The sequence below is a fragment of the Babylonia areolata genome, chromosome 6, assembly GCF_041734735.1.
Source record: "Babylonia areolata isolate BAREFJ2019XMU chromosome 6, ASM4173473v1, whole genome shotgun sequence".
Classification (NCBI taxonomy): domain Eukaryota; kingdom Metazoa; phylum Mollusca; class Gastropoda; order Neogastropoda; family Buccinidae; genus Babylonia; species Babylonia areolata.
In genome coordinates this window covers 52,959,023-52,979,022 of record NC_134881.1, presented here as the reverse complement: position 1 = coordinate 52,979,022, position 20,000 = coordinate 52,959,023, and the positions used below count along the sequence as shown (strand labels likewise).

The window sequence follows — 20,000 nt, the reverse complement described above, 5'->3', positions numbered from 1 at the left end:
TTTATCTTTTTTTTTTTTTTTAAAGTGCAGGACAAAGTGACCACACACTGCAGAGGCGGTTAGTCGACTGACCGACTGACCGACTGTCTGGCTGGCTGGGAACTGGACGGAAAAGGTCCGTGTGACACGGAGCAACATCAGACTCCCCGAGAGACAGAACTCGGCTTTAACTCACTCAGTACGGCCAGTCCTCTCTTCTCCTCTTACACAGACCCCTCGGATGTCCAGTGGGTGTCTGAATGACCCAACCTTTAGCTTCCGTCGTCAGAATTGTGGTGTTCTTTGTCAACATTCACCTCTTCAGTATAAGAGCCTTCCGCTTGCAATATTTTGATGGTGGTAATTGGGGTGAAACGCTGTTAACGTCGTTTCTTTCGCCGTTCGTATGGACAGAGTTAAAGGCCGGGGTACGGTTCGGTTCAGTTCAGTTTCAGTCGCTCAGAGGAGGCGTCACTGCATTAGTTCGGTCACATCCAAAAATTATACGCTACACAACATGTGCTAAGCAGGTGCGTTACCAGCAGCGTAACCCAACGCGCTTAGTCAGGCCTTGAGGGAAAATGAAGTAAAATAATCTATAATAAAACACGATAGGTAAACAGACAGACAGATAGATAGATACATAGATAGATAAAGATATTTCTTCTCATACCAGATAGAAAGAGAGACAGAGTGAGTTTGCATGGCTTATAAACTGAAAAGGTATGGAAGGTCTATGGATAGGCGTTTTCAAAAAGATGTGTTTTCAGACCAGTTTGGAAAGATTGAAATGAAGGAGAGTGGCGAAGATCGTGAGGAAAACTGTTCCAGACATTATGGAGCTGAATAAGAAAAGGAAGAATCACCGAAGGATCGAGATAGATGAAGATATTTCTTCTGATACGGATGATGTAAACACCCATCCCCCCCCCCCCTCCTCCAACCTCCCCGCTTTTTCATCATGACCGTGGCCTTCTCCCTCCCTCCCACCTCCCACCCCCACCCCCACATATGTACCCCCAAACCACAAGTGCGTGCAAGCAACCTCCTCTACCCACAAAGAGAGAAAGAAGAAAAAGCAGAGCGGCACACAGACGAACAGAGAGGTGAAACTAACAGTCCAGTTTCAGTTTCAGTTTCACTTTCTCAAGGAGGCGTCACTGCGTTCGGACAAATCCATACACGCTACACCACATCTGTTGAGCAGATGCCTGACCAGCAGCATAACCCAACGCGCTTAGTCAGGCCTTGAGTGCATGCTTACATATTTGTGTACCTATGAAAGGGGATTTCATTTTACGTAATTTCGCCAGAGGACAACACTCTCGTTGCCATGGGTTCTTTTTCAGTGCGCCAAGTGCGTGCTGCACACGGGACCTCGGTTTATCGTCTCATCCGAAAGACTAGACGCTCAGTTTGATTTTCCAGTCAAACTTAGGAGAAAGGGCGAGAGCGGGATTCGAACCCACACCCTCACGGACTCTGTGTATTGGCAGCTGAGCGTCTTAACCATTCTGCCACCTTCCTCCTCAGTCCAGCCATCAGTCAACTGTTAAGAGAGGAACCACGACTCACCCTGCTACCACATGCACTGGTTCCTTCCATTTTCTTCCGAGCGTGCGAGTCCTCTGCAGCCAGTTGCATTGCTCGGACGGAAGAGCCTAGTATGGTCGTAACCCCGGCTACTGACTGTGTGTAGTATGGAACTGACCAATGGCGTAGTTCGGTCAACGTAGGCGTTTAGTCATGTGTTAACTGTCAAACAGTTAGAACCGAGAAACGCAACTGGCACCTGGCCTCTTGCAGCTGAGCTTGAGAGAAGAGAAAGATCCAAGCAGCGGAAATGAAATGCTTCAGGTAAACTCCTCGGCATCTCCTACACAGACCCCGTAACAAATGAAGAAGTAAGAAAAACCATCAGACAACATGTTGGTCAGCATGAAGACCTCCTGACCACAATGAAAAAAAAAGGAAAATGAGATGGTGCGGCCAGATGGCAAGATCCGACAGGCCCTTTAAGACCACCCTTCAGGGAACAGTACAGGAGGGACTCTCCAGAACCACCCTTCAGGGAACAGTGCAGGGGGGTGACTCTCCAGGACCATCCTTCAGGGAACAGTGCAGGAGGGACTCTCCAGGACCACCCTTCAGGGAACAGTGCAGGGGGGGACTCTCCAGGACCACCCTTCAGGGAACAGTGCAGGGGGGGACTCTCCAGGACTATCATTCAGGGAACAGTGCAGGGGGGGACTCTCCAGAACCACCCTTCAGGGAACAGTGCAGGAGGGACTCTCCAGGACCACCCTTCAGGGAACAGTGCAGGGGGGGGACTCTCCAGGACCACCCTTCAGGGAACAGTGCAGGGGGGGGACTCTACCGGACCACCCTTCAGGGAACAGTGCAGGGGGGGACTCTCCAAGACCATCCTTCAGGGAACAGTGCACGGGGGGGACTCTCCAGAACCACCCTTCAGGGAACAGTGCAGGGGAGGGACTCTCCAGGACCACCCTTCAGGGAACAGTGCAGGGGGGGACTCTCCAGAACCACCCTTCAGGGAACAGTGCAGGGGGGACTCTCCAGGACCACCCATCAGGGAACAGTGCACGGGGGACTCTCCAAGACCATCTTTCAGGGAACAGTGCAGGAGGGACTCTCTCCAGAACCACCCTTCAGGGAACAGTGCAGGGGGGGACTCTCCAGGACCACCCTTCAGGGAACAGTACAGGGGGGACTCTCCAGGACCATCTTTCAGGGAACAGTGCACGGGGGGACTCTCCAAGACCATCTTTCAGGGAACAGTGCACGGGGGGACTCTCCAAGACCATTTTTCAGGGAGCAGTGCACGGGGGACTCTCCAGGACCACCCTTCAGGGAACAGTGCAGGGGGGGACTCTCCAGGTCCACCCTTCAGGGAACAGTGCAGGAGGGACTCTCCAGAACCACCCTTCAGGGAACAGTGCAAGGAGGACTCTACAAGACCACCCTTCAGGGAACAGTGCAGAGGAGGGACTCTCCAGGACCACCCTTCAGGGAACAGTGCAGGGGGGGACTCTCCAGAACCACCCTTCAGGGAACAGTGCAGGGGGGGACTCTCCAGGACCACCCTTCAGGGAACAGTGCAGGGGGGGACTCTCCAGGACCACCCTTCAGGGAACAGTGCAGGGGGGACTCTCCAGGACCATCCTTCAGGGAACAGTGCAGGAGGAACTCTCCAGGACCACCCTTCAGGGAACAGTGCAGGGGGGGACTCTCCAGGACCACCCTTCAGGGAACAGTGCAGGGAGGGACTCTCCAGGACCACCCTTCAGGGAACAGCGCTGGGGAAAAGGAGACAGAGGCAGACAGCGAACAGAAGTGGGCAGACAGACAACATCACTGAGTGGACACAGAGAGAGAGGAAGCTTTGCCATTAACTCAGGCCCTGAATTCCAACGACCTCCAGAAAAATGGAGAATGTTGGTGATACGTTCAGCAGTGCAGCGCCCCCCTCCCCCCCTCCCTCCCCCCCGACCCCCCTGCTCCTCCCCCAAGACCACACCACGTATCGGGGACCAGTGGTGGTGGTGGTGGTGGTGGTGTGTCCATCGAGATCGATGATGACCATCGTTGTCATCCAGATGGGGGATGGGGGATGGGGGGAGGGTGGTGGTGGGGTGGGGGGGGGAAGGATGCTCATGAATCTATCTGTGAGTGCGCAGATGGCTGAATAGTCCAATCTGCGCACGAAATGTTCGCTGACAGTTGGGGCAGACAACTGCCCCAGTGGCAACTGCGACCATTGGACCAATGACAGTGACAGTGACACCCCCTCAGGGTAACATCCAGTATCCCACAGGCATTCTCACCCCCCCCCCCCCCTCCTCCTCCTCCCCCCCCCCCATCCCCCACCACATACACTCCTCCTCAGAGTTGTCTGACCTGACCCCGTTGTCCCGGATGGAGAGGGACGGAAGAGTGTGATGGGGGTGGTGAGGGTGGTGAAGGTGGTGGGGTGGTGAGGGTGGTGGGGGGGTGGGGTGGTGAGGTGGTGGGGGTGATGAGGGTGGCGAGGATGGTGGGGGTGATGAGGGTGGTGGGGGTGGGGGTGATGAGGGTGGTGGGGGTGGTGGGGGTGATGAGGGTCGTGGGGGTGGTGGTGGGGGTGGATAGGGTGGTGGGGGGACACCTCAAACAGAAACAGAAATAGACACAGACACTGAGACAGTCACAGACAGAAACGGAAAAAGACACAGACAGACACAGACAGGCACAGAGACAGACACGGACACACAGACAGACAGACAGACAGACAGACAGACACACGCAGAGACAGAAACAGAAAGACACAGAGGCAGGCACAGACAGACACAGACACAAACACAGACACACAGAAACAGACGGACACAGACACAGAGGCAGACACAGAAAGACACAGTCAGACAGACGTACAGACAAAGGGACGTCCGTTCAGAGAGACAGTGACAAAGATTCGGACAAACAAACAAACAAACGAAACAAACGAAAAAAAAAAGTAGAAAGCTTTACGTAACAGAGACAGGGAAAAAACAAAGCCCACTGTTTTCACGGATGGAGAGGGAGAGGGAGGGTGTGGAGACAGTGACGGGGACAGGGGGGGGAGGGAGGAGGGTGGACAACAACTGACGTCAGCATGGAAGAGAGGAGGGGCGGGGAGGAGGGAGGAAAAAAAAAGAGGGAAGGGTGGATGGTGGGGGTGGTGGTGGTGGTGGTGGTGGTGGAGTTGTGGCAGCACAGTACGTCACACGAGTAGTGTCTCTTTTTTCTTCTTCTTTTTTTCTTTTTTTAAGTGCATGCAGAGCGAGGCAGAGACAGAGGGACTAGACAGTCTGCAGAACTGACTGACTGGTTGACTGACTGACTGACTGACTGGCTGACTGGTTGACTGACTGACTGACTGACTGACTGACTGGTACTGACTGACTGACTGACTGACTGACCGACCGACTGACTGACCGACCGACTGGTTGACTGAGTGACTGGTTGACTGGTTGACCGACCGACCGACCGACCGACTGACTGGTTGACTGACTGACTGACTGGTTGACTGACTGGCTGACTGGCTGGCTGGCTGACTGGTTGACTGGCTGGCTGACTGGTTGACTGACTGACTGACTGACTGGCTGACTGACTGACTGGTTGACTGACTGACTGGCTGACTGACTGACTGGCTGACTGACTGACTGACTGACTGGTTGACTGACTGACTGGTTGACTGACTGACTGGTTGACTGACTGACTGACTGACTGGTTGACTGACTGACTGACTGACTGGTTGACTGACTGACTGACTGGTTGACTGACTGACTGGTTGACTGACTGACTGGTTGACTGACTGACTGGTTGACTGACTGACTGGTTGACTGACTGACTGACTGACTGGTTGACTGACTGACTGGCTGACTGACTGACTGGTTGACTGACTGACTGACTGACTGGTTGACTGACTGACTGGTTGACTGACTGACTGGTTGACTGACTGACTGACTGACTGGTTGACTGACTGACTGACTGACTGGTTGACTGACTGGCTGACTGACTGACTGACTGAATGGCTGACTGACTGGTTGACTTGTTAACTGACTGGTTGACTGACTGACTGAATGGATGACTGACTAAATGGATGACTGACTGGCTGACTGACTGACTGGTTGACTGACTGACTGACTGACTGGCTGGCTGACTGAATGACTGACTGAATGGCTGACTGACTGGTTGACTGACTGACTGGTTGACTTGTTAACTGACTGGTTGACTGACTGACTGACTGAATGGATGACTGACTGACTGGATGACTGACTGACTGGATGACTGACTGACTGACTGACTGGTTGACTTGTTAACTGACTGACTGACTGAATGGCTGACTGACTGGCTGACTGAATGTCTGACTGACTGGCTGGCTGACTGACTGGCTGACTGACTGGCTGACTGACTGACTGACTGACTGGCTGGCATTTTGACTGACAGAAAAGTTAGAGTAGAGGGACGCTTGCTGCAACAAGCAGACCTTGCTCAAGAGACAGCACTTGTCTGCTTCAATTATTAACACTTTCCACTTCCACCTCCTGACCCGCCCCCTCCCTCACCCTCTTTCCACCCCCTCTACGCGCGTGCGCGCGCGCACACACACACACACACACACACACACACACACACACACGTGCGCGCGCACGCATATGTATGACAGCCGGATGATGACGACAGAAGAATGACCAGTCTGTCTGACTCTCTCATCCCATCCCCGGCAGGGTGGGAGGGGTGGGAGAGGCGAGGGGGAGGGGAGGGGGAGGGTTCAGGCTTAGGGGAGATCCTCGGGGGGTGAGGGAGGGGGGTTGGGGGGGGGGGGACAGAGATAGGTATAAAATCTGCAATTTGTAAAAAAAAAAAAAAAAAAAAGAAAAAAAACAACTGTGCTGGTGGATACAGATTTTGTTTTCCTTTTTCCCTTCTGTGCTTTCAATGTGCTCTTGTGTGGTAGAATGCACTGTTATATTTATATATATATATATATATATTGTATTTTTGTATTTGTTTTTATCACAACAGATTTCTCTGCGTGAAATTCGGGCTGCTCTCCCCAGCGCCACCCATTTTTGGGAGGGTATTTTTTCCTGCATGCAGTTTCATTTGTTTTTCCTATCGATGTGGATTTTGCTACAGAATTTTGCCAGGAACAACCCTTTTGTTGCCGAGGGTTCTTTTACGTGCGCTAAATGCATGCTAGCACACGGGACCTCGGTTTATCGTCTCATCCGAATGACTAGCGTCCAGACCACCACTCAAGGTCTAGTGGAGGGGGAGAAAATACCGGCGGCTGAACCGTGATTCGAACCAGCGCGCTCAGATTCTCTCGCTTCCTAGGCGGACGCGTTACCTCTAGGCCATCACTCCACTTAATGTACTGTTTCATGTGAGGCGCTTGAGAGCCCATCTGTAGGGAGTTTGCGCCATACAAGTACAATATACTAGTATTTTTTTTTCTCTCTCTTTTTTTAAGGAGAAATCAGTGGATGCGTAAAATTTCTGCAAATGAGCAGGATAGTCTCAGCATCCTTGGAAGGTTCTTTCCCACTTTTTTTTTTTTTTTTTTTTTTTTTTTTTGTTCGCTCTCTCTCTCTCTCTTTCTTTCTTTTTGTTCCTTCCATCATCATTTTTCTCCCTTCTGTTGTCTTTTCTTTCTCTTTCTTTTTTTTTTTCTTCTCTCATCTCTATTCTGCCCTTTTCTCTCTCTCTCTCTCTCTCTCTCTCTCTCTCTCTCTCTCTCTCTCTTTCTTCCCCCTGTAATCTGTCTTCTTACCATTGTCATGCTCAAACATTGTCAAGGTCATGCAACATATAAAATCACATACAGGGTAGTTTCGTGCACAATATCTAAAAGAGGCGAGGTGGACACGTTCTCGAGTATTATTATTATTATTATTATTATTATTATTATTAACCGCCGATTGACGGATGTATGGAAGCGGGTGGGGAGGTGAGAGGAAAGAGGAAGGGGGGACCCTGGGTGAATGGAGGGGAGGGGAAGAGGGAAGGGGGGGGTGACGACAGCAGATTGCTCTCTCCACACACGAATCGTCCCTGACCCGAGAGACGAACAAATCGGTTTTTGTCAGCTGACTGGAGGGTGGGGTGTGTGTGTGTGTGTGTGGGGGGGGGTGGGGGGGGGGGGGTTAGAGGAAGAGGGCGGGGGGGTGGAGGTGGTGGTTGTGGTGGTGGAATGAATGAAGCAGCACGTCGTGCAAGGCTGGACACCCAGGACAGCAGAGTTGTCTGCCCTGCCTTCTATTTCCGCTTCCTGTTCCGTTCTCCCCTTCTCTCTTATATATCCTACACCCTAAAAATAGACAAGTAGATAAATCAATAAATGAATAATAAATAAACAAACAGATATAATAATAATAAAAAAAATTAAAAACATGAGTTTAGGAATAAGAAAATAGATATATGAATACATAAATAAATACATAAATAAACAAACAAATAAATAAAACCAGCACACGGAAACATGGATCCTCGCTTCTATCCTGAGTAAAAAAAAAAAAATAAAAATAAATAAATTAAAAAAGAAATTAAAGCCTCAATGGATACTGCCTGTCAAGAAGCAATGTTTTAGAAAGTGCTGATTTGGACGTGTGGCTTTCGCTTCTTGCCAAGGTCAACGCAGCGACCAAGCTACGGGTTGCACAATATTTTTTTTGTGTTAACTCACTCAGTACGGCCAGTCCTCTCTTCTCCTCTACACAGACCCCTCGGATGTCCAGTGGGTGTCTCAATGACCCAACCTTTAGCTTCCGTCGTCAGAATTGTGGTATTCTTTGTCAACATTCACCTCTTCAGTATAAGAGCCTTCCACTTGCAATATTTTGATGATGGTAATTGGGGTGAAACGCTGTTAACGTCGTCTCTTTCGCCGTTCGTATGGAGAGAGTTAATTTGCAGTACTGTGAGTTCGGTTCAGAAAGTTGAGGTCTAATTTTTTTGAAATGCCAGAGCACAGTGTGTCGAGATCGTCCGCAGACGAAAGTCGTTGTCTCCATCTGTCAGGGTCGTGAACTGCCAGCTGATTCGGTAAGTGAACTAAAAATATATATTTGGTGTCATGGTTCGCATAAGAAAACTTGGGTTTTCTAAACGAGTGCAATGATTGTATTCAAAGTTTTATTATTTCTATTTTCGGTTGTTTTTATTTCAAAATTCACCAAGTCAGAATCAAAAAAAAAAAAATAAATAAATAAATAAATAAATAAATAAAAATAAAAAAATAAAAAAAGTGCGGTAAATCAAAATCTTTAAATTGAGATTTCGGTTTCGAACCCTGCCAGTGGTAATTAAAGGAGGAAGGAGGAATTTTTGTTTAACTCTCTCCATACGAACGGCGAAAGAGACGACGTTAACAGCGTTTCACCCCAATTACCATCATCAAAATATTGCAAGCGGAAGGCTCTTATACTGAAGAGGTGAATATTGACAAAGAATACCACAATTCTGACGACGGAAGCTAAAGGTTGGGTCATTGAGACACCCACTGGACATCCGAGGGGTCTGTGTAGAGGAGAAGAGAGGACTGGCCGTACGGAGTGAGTTAATGTCCCGTCACACATGTCGGTGATTGAAGACATTTTGTTAAAGTATTTATGAATACATCTGAGTATTATCGGTTAGAAGGGGTGGGAGATGTGGATGAATGGAGGGTTGGGGGAAACTGGGCAAATGAGGGTAAAAATGTGGGTGAAATTTAGAAGAAGAAAAAACCCCTCTAAATACATTTACAGGAAATTACTTAAAGGACTTCGTAAAAGAGAAGTCGTTAACTGACAAGCGAAACAACTCATAATGAATGCAAAAAGTCAAAAACATCAACGTTCTCAGTCACTTGTGAAGACACACTTTCGTGTACAAAAGGCTTCATCAAGCTACAGTGAAAAATTATATGCTCAATTGTCAGGTTACTAAAGCATATGCACTTGACATTAGAACAATACTTGGTCCGTAATGAATTTGATAATAGTCTGGTAATTAAGTGTGCTTGAAGAGACTACTACACATCTCCTACAAGGAGCACAAGACCAATGGCTATGTGCGGAACCTGGTCAGCAACCTTGTTGGGCCCCAAGAACCACTGCTGGCGACTGTCAAACGACGGAAGATGGCATGGTTTGGTCACGTCATACGACATAACACCCTCTCCAAAACCATCCTGCAAAGGACTGTAGAGGGAGGGCGCAGACGGGGGCGGCAGAGAAAGAGCTGGTCCGACAACGTCAAGAAATGGACCAAAATGACGATGCCAAATCTCACGACAGCTGCCAACAGAACGGTGTGGCGAGCTATGACATCTTCCTCATGTCCCCCCAAAGACCCCAGCGGTCGAGGGAATGAGTGAGTGAGTGAGTGAGAGCAGACACACAACCTTTGTTTCTCTCTAACGTCAGCTTCTTCTTCCCCTTCTCCCTCTCCCCTCCTCTTCCCTCTCAGCGTGGTTTCAGTTCCACTGGCTGTGGTCCGAGAGTTGGGCACGTTGCACAGGACGACCTTCACTCCAGCTGGCATACTCCGGCGTCTAGAGAGGGCAGCAGCTGGCCACGTTACACAGGACGACCTTCACTCCAGCTAGCGTACTCCGGGGTCTAGAGAGGGCGCAGGGTCTACGAGCCGAGGTGCACGGTGGTGTTCACTCGGCAGACATCAAGACGTGTAAATACGTTATTTTGCCCAATATCTTTTCATGTGGAGACACTTCCTTTTGTCCAAGGAAGAACAATAAACCGGACTCTGTGACTCGAGTCGGACATTATTTGGCCGTGTGTGGCTGCGACAGATGAGATGCTCCAAGACAGCCTGTACAGAATGGAACATTCTGATATCTGTTAGCGCTCGTATGGAGTTTGGATGTGCTACCCGAATATGTCTGTATTTCTGATTTGATTATTATTTCCGATCTTTTGATGTGCTGTGAATTTATAAACACCTGTTAGTGGGATTCTTGCGTGTCAGAAGTCCCTCTGGGCTTAGCCTTAATTATGAAGTTTTGTGAGGCTGAACTTATTGTGACTGGTGTTGACTGTACTGCAGATTGAAGTTGTGTACAACTCACATAGGGTGGTGTTGACAGTACTGCAGATTCAAGTTGTGTACAACGTACATAGGGTGGTGTTGACAGTACTGCATATTGAAGTTGTGTACAACTCAGATAGGGTGGTGTTGACAGTACTGCAGATTGAAGTTGTGTACAACGTACATATGGTGGTGTTGACAGTACTGTTGACCGAAGTTGTGTACAACTCAGATAGGGTGGTGTTGACAGTACTGCAGACTGAAGTTGTGTACAACGCACACAGGGTGGTGTTGACAGTACTGTTGACCGAAGTTGTGTACAACGCACATAGGGTGGTGTTGACAGTACTGTTGACCGAAGTTGTGTACAACGCACATAGGGTGGTGTTGACAGTACTGTTGACCGAAGTTGTGTACAACGCACATAGGGTGGTGTTGACAGTACTGCAGACTGAAGTTGTGTACAACTCACATAGGGTGGTGTTGACAGTACTGCAGACTGAAGTTGTGTACAACTCAGATAGGGTGGTGTTGACAGTACTGCAGATTGAAGTTGTGTACAACGTACATAGGGTGGTGTTGACAGTACTGTTGACTGAAGTTGTGTACAACTCACATAGGGTGGTGTTGACAGTACTGTTGACCGAAGTTGTGTACAACTCACATAGGGTGGTGTTGACAGTACTGCAGATTGAAGTTGTGTACAACTCAGATAGGGTGGTGTTGACAGTACTTCAGATTGAAGTTGTGTACAACACACATAAGGTGGTGTTGACAGACGCACACAAACACACAAACACTGGCACACACACACACACACACACACACACACACACACACACACACACACACACGTGACAGAGAGAAAGCTGGCCCTGTCTACCCTTTTTTTTCTGGTGTTATCTTCTCCAACAGTTTTACCTTCTCTCCCTTTCCCCACAATATCTCAGTGAAGAAATGTATTACCTTACCAGCTCTAATTCAGAACAGACAAAAATGGCATACATGCCTGTATTCTATATGCCGGAAACAAAAAGCAGCAGCAACAACAACAACAACAACAACAACAACAACAACAACAACAACAACAACAACAACAACAACAACAACAACAACAACAACAATCTCACACAGACAGCGAAACGGGAGAAGAGAGAGGCTCAAGTACTGACGACGACGACGACGACGACCACCACCACCACCACCACCACCACCACCACCACCACAACAACAACAACAGCAAATAGTGGAGTAATGGCCAAAAGGTAACGCGTAGGTAGCGAGAGAATCTGAGCGCGCTGGTTCGAATCACGGCTCAGCCGTCGATATTTTTTCCCCTTCCACGAGACCTTGAGTGGTTGGCTGGACGCTAGTCATTCGGATGAGACGATAAACCGAAGCCCCGTGTGCAGCATTCACTTAGCGCACGTAAAAGAACCCACGGCAACAAAAAGGTTGTTCCTGGCAAAATTCTGTAGAAAAATCCACTTCGATAGGAAAAACAAATAAAAATGCACGCAGAAAAAAAAACAAAAAAATGGGTGGCGCTGTAGTGTAGCGACGCGCTCTCCCTGGGGAGAGCAGCCCGAATTTCACACAGAGAAATCTGTTGTGATAAAAAGAAATACAAATACAAATCTCTTAACGCGAGTGCCGACTGAAACACGATGCAGTGAACAGAACCACTCAGTTCACAGAACGGGGGCTGGGGGGCGTGGGGCGGGGGTGGGAGGGTAGTCTGTCGGAGACGAGAGACCCTGAACCAAAGTGACTTGAAATCAATGGAGAGGGATGCCAGACCAGGCAGGCTCAATATCCACTGCCGCCGATCAGAACAAAAACAACAACGACAACAAAAACAACAACAACAACAACAAAACAAACAAACAAACAAAACCGATAACGGTACGTGAGTGACGACAGTATAACATATTACATTTTATAACGAAACAACCACCAATACCACAACCACAACAACAATAATAATAATACATGTTATAAAGCGCTTTCAAACCTTTCAAAATAAACACACACACACACACACACACACACACAAACACACACCATGCACTTACGCACGCACACACACACACGTACGCACGCACACACACACGAACACACCAACGCACACAGACCAACAGGCATGGACGAAATAAATGTGGATCTTCAGGATACCACCCTGGAATGGAGTGTCTTTCTTATTCTGAGACTGCTAAAAAAAACAACAACCAACAAATAATAAAAAGAAAAAAAAAGAAAAAGAAAGAAAAAAGACTGTTTTCTGATTATACAACAGAAAAAGCCCTCGCAGCATCTCACATTCTAGCAAGGTATACTGTAAATTTTGATAATATTCCATATCTATATTGCGATCACATGAAGGCAAATTATCATTATTATTATTATTATTATTATGAGTATTTATGCCTAATTTTGAAAATAATCACTAGGCGTTTACAAATGGAACACATATGTAATATCAAAAAGGAAAAAAAAATTGAACACAAGATAACAAACATCATTGAAAACTATTCATCCACACACACACCCCCGCCCCCCCTCCCCCACCCCCGACACAATACACACACGCACACGCGCATGCACATACAGAAGTCACAGCACACGATCGTAAATAGTACATAATCAAACATACCACAAACAGATCCTGAAACTATCAAAACTCACTCAAATCCTGCAGTGGTGAGGTTAACTCTCTCCATACGAACGGCGAAAGAGGACGACGTTAACAGCGTTTCACCCCAATTACCATCATCAACATATTGCAAGCGGAAGGCTCTTATACTGAAGAGGTGAATGTTGACAAAGAATACCACAATTCTGACGACGGAAGCTAAAGGTTGGGTCATTCAGACACCCACTGGACATCCGAGGGGTCTGTGTAGAGGAGAAGAGAGGACTGGCCGTACTGAGTGAGTTAAAACAAACCTATGAGCACCACAGTACATTACATGATGTTATTAATCAGGGTTGCTTGACTTGGTTAATTGTGTGATGAATGGGAAGAGAGCTGTGTTGACTGATAAGAACAGAACCTTGTTTGCAAGAGGGAAAAAAAGACTGTTTTCATTTTTTTTTTTTTTTTAATTTTTTTAAATTTTTTTTCAGTCTGTTTTATTATAACCAAAGAGACACCAACACACATATAAACACAAGCACAAGCACCTCTCTCTCTCTCTCTCTCTCTCTCTCTCTCTCTCTCTCTCTCTCGTGTGTGTGTTTGTCTATGTGTGTCTGTGTCTCTGTGTGTGTGACAACACTACTAGTAATAATGATGATGGTGGTGGTTATTTGATTATGCCTGATGTGTGTGTGTGTGTGTGTGTGTGTGTGTGTGTGTGTGTGTGTGTGTGTGTGTGTGTGTGTGGCGGGGGGATACGCGTGGTGTGTGTGTGAATGTGTGTGTGAGTGAGCGAGCGAGCGAGCATGCGTGCGTGCATGTATGTGCATGTGCGTGTATGTATGTGTGCGTGCGTGGCGTGTGTGTATGTGTTGTTTTTGTGTGTATGTGTGTGCTTGTGTGTCTGTGTGTGGGAGAGAGAGACAGACAGAGAGAGAGGGGGGGTATGGGGGGAGAGATGAGAGGAAGGGAGCGAGAGAGAGAGAGAGAGAGAGAGAGAGAGAGAGAGAAACAGAAGTGAAGAAAAAAAAAAGTCAAAACAAAACTATCAAACACACAAAGCAAACCAAACCCAGGCCGACTGACGACGGCCCCCCAGACAAGCCACAGCACCAACTCACCATGTAGAAGAGCGCCTCGAGAGCGAAGTCGGAATAGTGCTCGATGGTAGACAACACGCTGAAGATGAGGCAGATGAGGACCATCATGAACCTGCAACAGGCAACGACCAAAAAAAAACAGCGTTGTCAGATGGTTATATGGGTGAATAGACCAGCATGCCACACACACACACACACACACACACTCTCTCTCTCTCTCTCTCTCTGTGTGTGTGTGTGTGTGTGTGTGTGTGTGTGTGTCATGAAACTGTAACAGGCAACGGCAAAAACAACGTTGTGAGATGGTTATATGGGTGAATAGACCAGCATGCCAGACACACACACACACACACTCTCTCTCTCTCTCTCTCTCTCTGTGTGTGTGTGTGTGTGTGTCTGTGTGTCTGTGTGTGTGTGTGTCATGAAACTGTAACAGGCAACGGCAAAAACAACGTTGTGAGATGGTTATATGGGTGAATAGACCAGCATGCCACACACACACACACACACTCTCTCTCTCTCTCTCTCTCTCTCTCTCTCTCTGTGTGTGTGTGTGTGTGTGTGTGTGTGTGTGTCTGTGTGTGTGTGTGTGTCATGAAACTGTAACAGGCAACGGCAAAAACAACGTTGTGAGATGGTTATATGGGTGAATAGACCAGCATGCCACACACACACACACACACACTCTCTCTCTCTCTCTCTCTCTCTCTCTGTGTGTGTGTGTGTGTGTGTGTGTGTGTGTGTGTGTGTCTGTCATGAAACTGCAACAGGCAACGGCAAAAACAGCGTTGTGACATGGTTATATGGGTGAATAGACCAGCATGCCACACACACTCTCTCTCTCTCTCTCTCTCACTCTGTGTGTGTGTGTGTGTGTGTGTGTGTGTGTGTGTGTGTGTGTGTGTGTGTGTGTGTGTGTGTGTGTGTGTGAATATAAAAAAAGACGTATAGCAAGTTTGTGTATAATTTAAGTTAAAGGAATAGAAAGCATTGTTCTCGTTCACAGTTCTATGTAATAATAATAACAATAACAACAACAATACAATAATAATAATAATTATTATTATAACAGTAATGATAAACCCTTATTTCAGTCGGTGTTTCTGTTCTTGAAAATACATATTATACACATTTTAGCCAGTAAGATAATGTTGTTATAGAACTTAAATACAGCTACACAAATAACAACAACAAGTATTACACCACCACCACCACCACCAACAACAACAACAGCTGATACTCCCACTACAACTACAACAACAACTCTATGAACTATACACAAAGGTTATATGTATGCACGAGAGAATCCGCGACAAAGTCAGATCAGTCCTTCTGACAGAGCTATAGTTGGTGACACATTTTGCTTCTCAGTCGCTCGCCGACTCATTTCCGGAATGCAAACACCCCGGCAAAGAACCCCCACCCCCCCCCCCCCCACCCCCCCAAATCCCCACCACCACCACTACCACCCACACCCACCCCCGTCTCGCCACCGACGGCAGAAGATGTTAACGGCTTAAGCAGGATAGGACAAGGGGACTGTTTGCCGTGAGTGACTTCCCTTCCACCGAGATCAAGGGGGCTTACTCGTACAGATTGCTTCACTCTCCATTGAAACTAATTGACTTGATTTCCGAGTTCCGGGAGAGACAGCCAGAGAGAGAGAGAGAGAGAGAGAGAGAGAGAGAGGGAGGGAGGGAGATGTAGTGCGGTGGGTTGGTGATGTAATTGTGTGGTTTGAGGTTCGGGGATCCTGGTCATGGGGCGGGAGTAAACGGAAACGTCCGCGATCCGGACTAAACGTGTTGTCCGAGACAATCCATCGAAAGCTGGTGTTCATGGCGGGAGACGTTGACGAAGTCCCGAGTCTCCACGCAGACTAAAACGGCTGAAATTTATTTAGTTCAGCTATTTCGCTAGACTCCACTCCCTCTGCCCAGACTTTGTTTAAGACAAACGGCGCGTTTATTTTTTTTGTTAAGTACTTCAGTCAGCTAGAAATGCACCTCCTAGAGGTGTGTAATGATGATAATGATGATAACAAAATAATGATCATAATAAAATTGATAAAATTAATAGTAATATCAACAACAACAATAATAATAATAATAATAGTTTATTTATATTGTGTCTTTCATTCAAATACACAAAAAGAAACACACACACACACACACACACACACACACACACACACACACCTCTTTCAAGAACATCCATTAGTCTACACTTTAAAGGAACAGCAAAACCATTATTCTTCTATGCCAAGCGGCTAAAGACACGAACAATAGAAACGACGTGGCACGCAGCAAAGAAAATGTTTGTGATGACCATAGATGGACATGACTGACCACATCATACATACATCCTGCTCTTTCTCCTCTTGACTCCCGAGGTTATTTGTGGATCGTCAAGTTCGGCCACTCACCCAACCCTTAATAATAATAATAATAATAATGGATATTTATATAGCACACTATCCAGAAATCTGCTCCAGGTGCTTTACAAAAACGCTTTTGTTAACATACAACATTACATCAATGTTACATACACACACCAAAATGTGACCACACACACACACACACACACACACACACACACACACACACACACTGCATACATACATTTTAACATACATGTGTATCTAACAGCTACCCTAACACATACGCACACATAGGCAGGCACAAACTTACATAAACACACGCACACACAATACAATTCATACACATGCATGTAGTTATGTACACATACATATGTATACACACATAGTCAAGCACAGCTAACGCAAAGGAAGTGGACCTGCCACAATTGAACTTATTGCTGAGGGAAAAGGTGAGTTTTGAGACGAGATTTAAAAGATGCGAGGGAATCAGAATGACGGAGGTTATCAGGGAGCTTGTTCCACGTCTTTGGCGATTGAAAAGAAAACGATCTGTGTCCACAGGTCTTACTTCTGACGTGAGGTATCCTGAGAAGTCGAGTATCAGAGGAAGAACGGAGCTGGCGAGACGGGGTATAGATATGGAGGAGTTCAGAAAGACACTTGGGGCCAGATCCGTTGACTGCAGAAAAGGTCAGAGTGGATAGCTTTTAGTCTGTTCGATCAGAAACAGGCAACCAGCGGAGAGACTGAAGGAGAGGAGAGACCTGGCTGGAAATTATCCCCCTTTCGACGCGTTTAATCAAGTTAATGAGAAAAGAACTGGGGGTGGGGTGGGGTGGGGTGGGGGGAGGGGTGTTCGTTCTGGAATAGCCTTCGCTGTCCCATACCCCTTCCTCTCAAATAAACTTGACGGAAACGAACGTGGGGAATTTACTACTACTACTACTACTACTCAGTACTACAACTAATACTAATGGATGCTTGTTGAACACTTTACTCTCTTAAAGGAGCTCAAAGCGCTTTGCAATGAACATAAAACACATACATACACAATAACATACAAGAAGAAGAAGAACAGATTCAACGCACAAAGTATTTAAAAAAAAAAAAAAAAGATTAAAAGACTACGCGCATTACTTTACTTTATTCCACACACACACAGGCACATACAGTCACAGGCACAGACACACACAGGCACGTACACACACACACACACACACACACACACACACACACACACAGAGAGAGAGAGTTTGCATGTCTTTGCAAATCTGTCCTGATTGTATCTGTAGCAAATTCACCTCGATATCCTCCACTGCATGTGGGTGAGGTGAGCACACAGAGAGCAGGGAGTAAAACGCAACTAGTTAGTGGGGTAGGGGTGAGGGGTGGGAGTTCGGGGGTGTAGGGGGGAATCAGTTTAAACCAGCTGAAGTTTATCCCCGGAGGGAACAATCCAAGCTAGACTACCACAGACCCCGGGGTTCATTTCATACAGCCAGATTTTTTTTTTCCCGAGGGGGGTAAAAACAAACAGGGGGTACGAATAATCTTTTACACCACCAGGAAAGGGAGAGGACGTTTTCTGCGAGAAGGACCACATCTCAACGACGTGGAAGAGGACACTCGTGCAGATTGCTGTTTGCCGACCACTGAAACCACGTCGGGCCCGGTTTAGTACTTGGATGGGTGACCGCCTGGGAACACCGGTTGCTGTTGGCAACCTTCTCAAGGCCTGACAAAGCGCGTTGGGTTACGCTGCTGGTCAGGCATCTGCTTGGCAGATGTGATGTAGCGTGTATGGATTTGTCCGAGCGCAGTGACGCCTCCTTGAGCTACTGAAACTGAAAACTGAAAACTGAAACCACGGACTTGACGCTCAAGAGAGGCTCGGACTGGAAGAGAGGGGAAGAGGGGCGGGGGGCGGGAGGCGGGGGGCTGAGAGGGCGGGGGAGGGGGGGGGGGGCGGGGGCTGGTGGGGGGGGGGGAGGGAGACAGGAGTCGAGAGATGGAATGTGGTATTATCTGTGTACTGAAGGTCTGGAGTTCGAATCCCCTTATTCTTAATGTAAAGGATACAGCTGTTTTTATTCTTTCCAGAGTTCGTTTCTGTCACGGATACAACGAAGACGCATGGTGCAGCTCCCGAAGACACAGTGTGGCTGTCTTCATGATAGACTTACAGAAGTGTGTAAATGGGAACCATCATATATCCACTTATGAAAATGTCAAAACAAACTCCCGTTTTCGGGGAATGAATGAACGCTGTCTGACCAGGCGTGGAAATTTTATGAACACAATTTTTCAGACTTTGAAATAAGAACTATTTAAACTATCAGAACTCTAAAACAATGCTTCCTGATTCTGCTGAACATAAGAAACACTATTTCCTGTCGAGTATATCCCGGTAATTAATTAGCAGGAGGGGACTACTGGCACGTACCCTGAAGTTCTGTACTTTCTGTTGAAATAATGCCTTGCATAATTAAAACATACGTAACGGAAGGGTCATTTGACTGACAACCACTCCCTTCATCTGTTGAAAAAAAAAAAACCCAAAAAAATCTGGTATGAAAATATGTGCTGACTAATACACCTAGCACAAAAAAAAAACCTAACCGCAGATTTTTCAATTCTGAAACACACGACGCAAACCATTCTTTTTCGTACATAATACATACCCTCACCCCCCAGGCCCCCTGCCCCTCCCCGCCCACCTCCGGTACCACCACTAGCCGTCTGCTGGAACGCCAGAGAGAATCACTCACGCTCTCTGTCTGTCAGTGCCCTGGTTGGCTGGTAATGTAATTGTACTTCCAGTCTCCCGTCCGCTCATTTCCTGACAGCAAAGACCCCAGGCTCCACCACCAGCCTACGGAGGATGTTGACGGCTTAACCAGCAAAGGGCACAGGGCTGTCTTGGCCTCAAGGACTCCCTCCCTCTCTCCGCGAAGATCGAAGGAGACACTACTCGTGAAGATTGTTCGGCGAAATAAAACCAGTGATCTGTCGAAAGAACTTGGGGGGCCAGAATCGAGCGATTAAAGCGTCTGATGAACTGCGTCGGATTAACTCTCTCCATACGAACGGCGAAAGAGACGACGTTAACAACGTTTCACCCCAGTTACCATCATCAAAATATTGCAAGCGGAAGGCTCTTATACTGAAGAGGTGAATGTTGACAAAGAATACCACAATTCTGACGACGGAAGCTAAAGGTTGGGTCATTCAGACACCCATTGGACATCCGAGGGGTCTGTGTAGAGGAGAAGAGAGGAATGGCCGTACTGAGTGAGTTAAAGCGTCTGATTAGTACCCTTTAGACTGGAGG

General features: G+C 47.4%; 1 protein-coding gene across 1 annotated transcript in view; it reads right to left on the bottom strand.

Annotated features, from left to right (window-relative positions):
* The window catches only part of LOC143283444 (potassium voltage-gated channel subfamily KQT member 1-like), a 103,535-nt gene extending 89,138 nt beyond the window's left edge, over window positions 1–14,397 (bottom strand). The window contains exon 1 of the mRNA XM_076589681.1: window positions 14,311–14,397. Within this exon, the coding sequence (XP_076445796.1) occupies window positions 14,311–14,397 (87 nt within the window). The remainder of the gene's footprint in view (window positions 1–14,310) is intronic.
* Window positions 14,398–20,000: the final 5,603 nt, after the last annotated feature.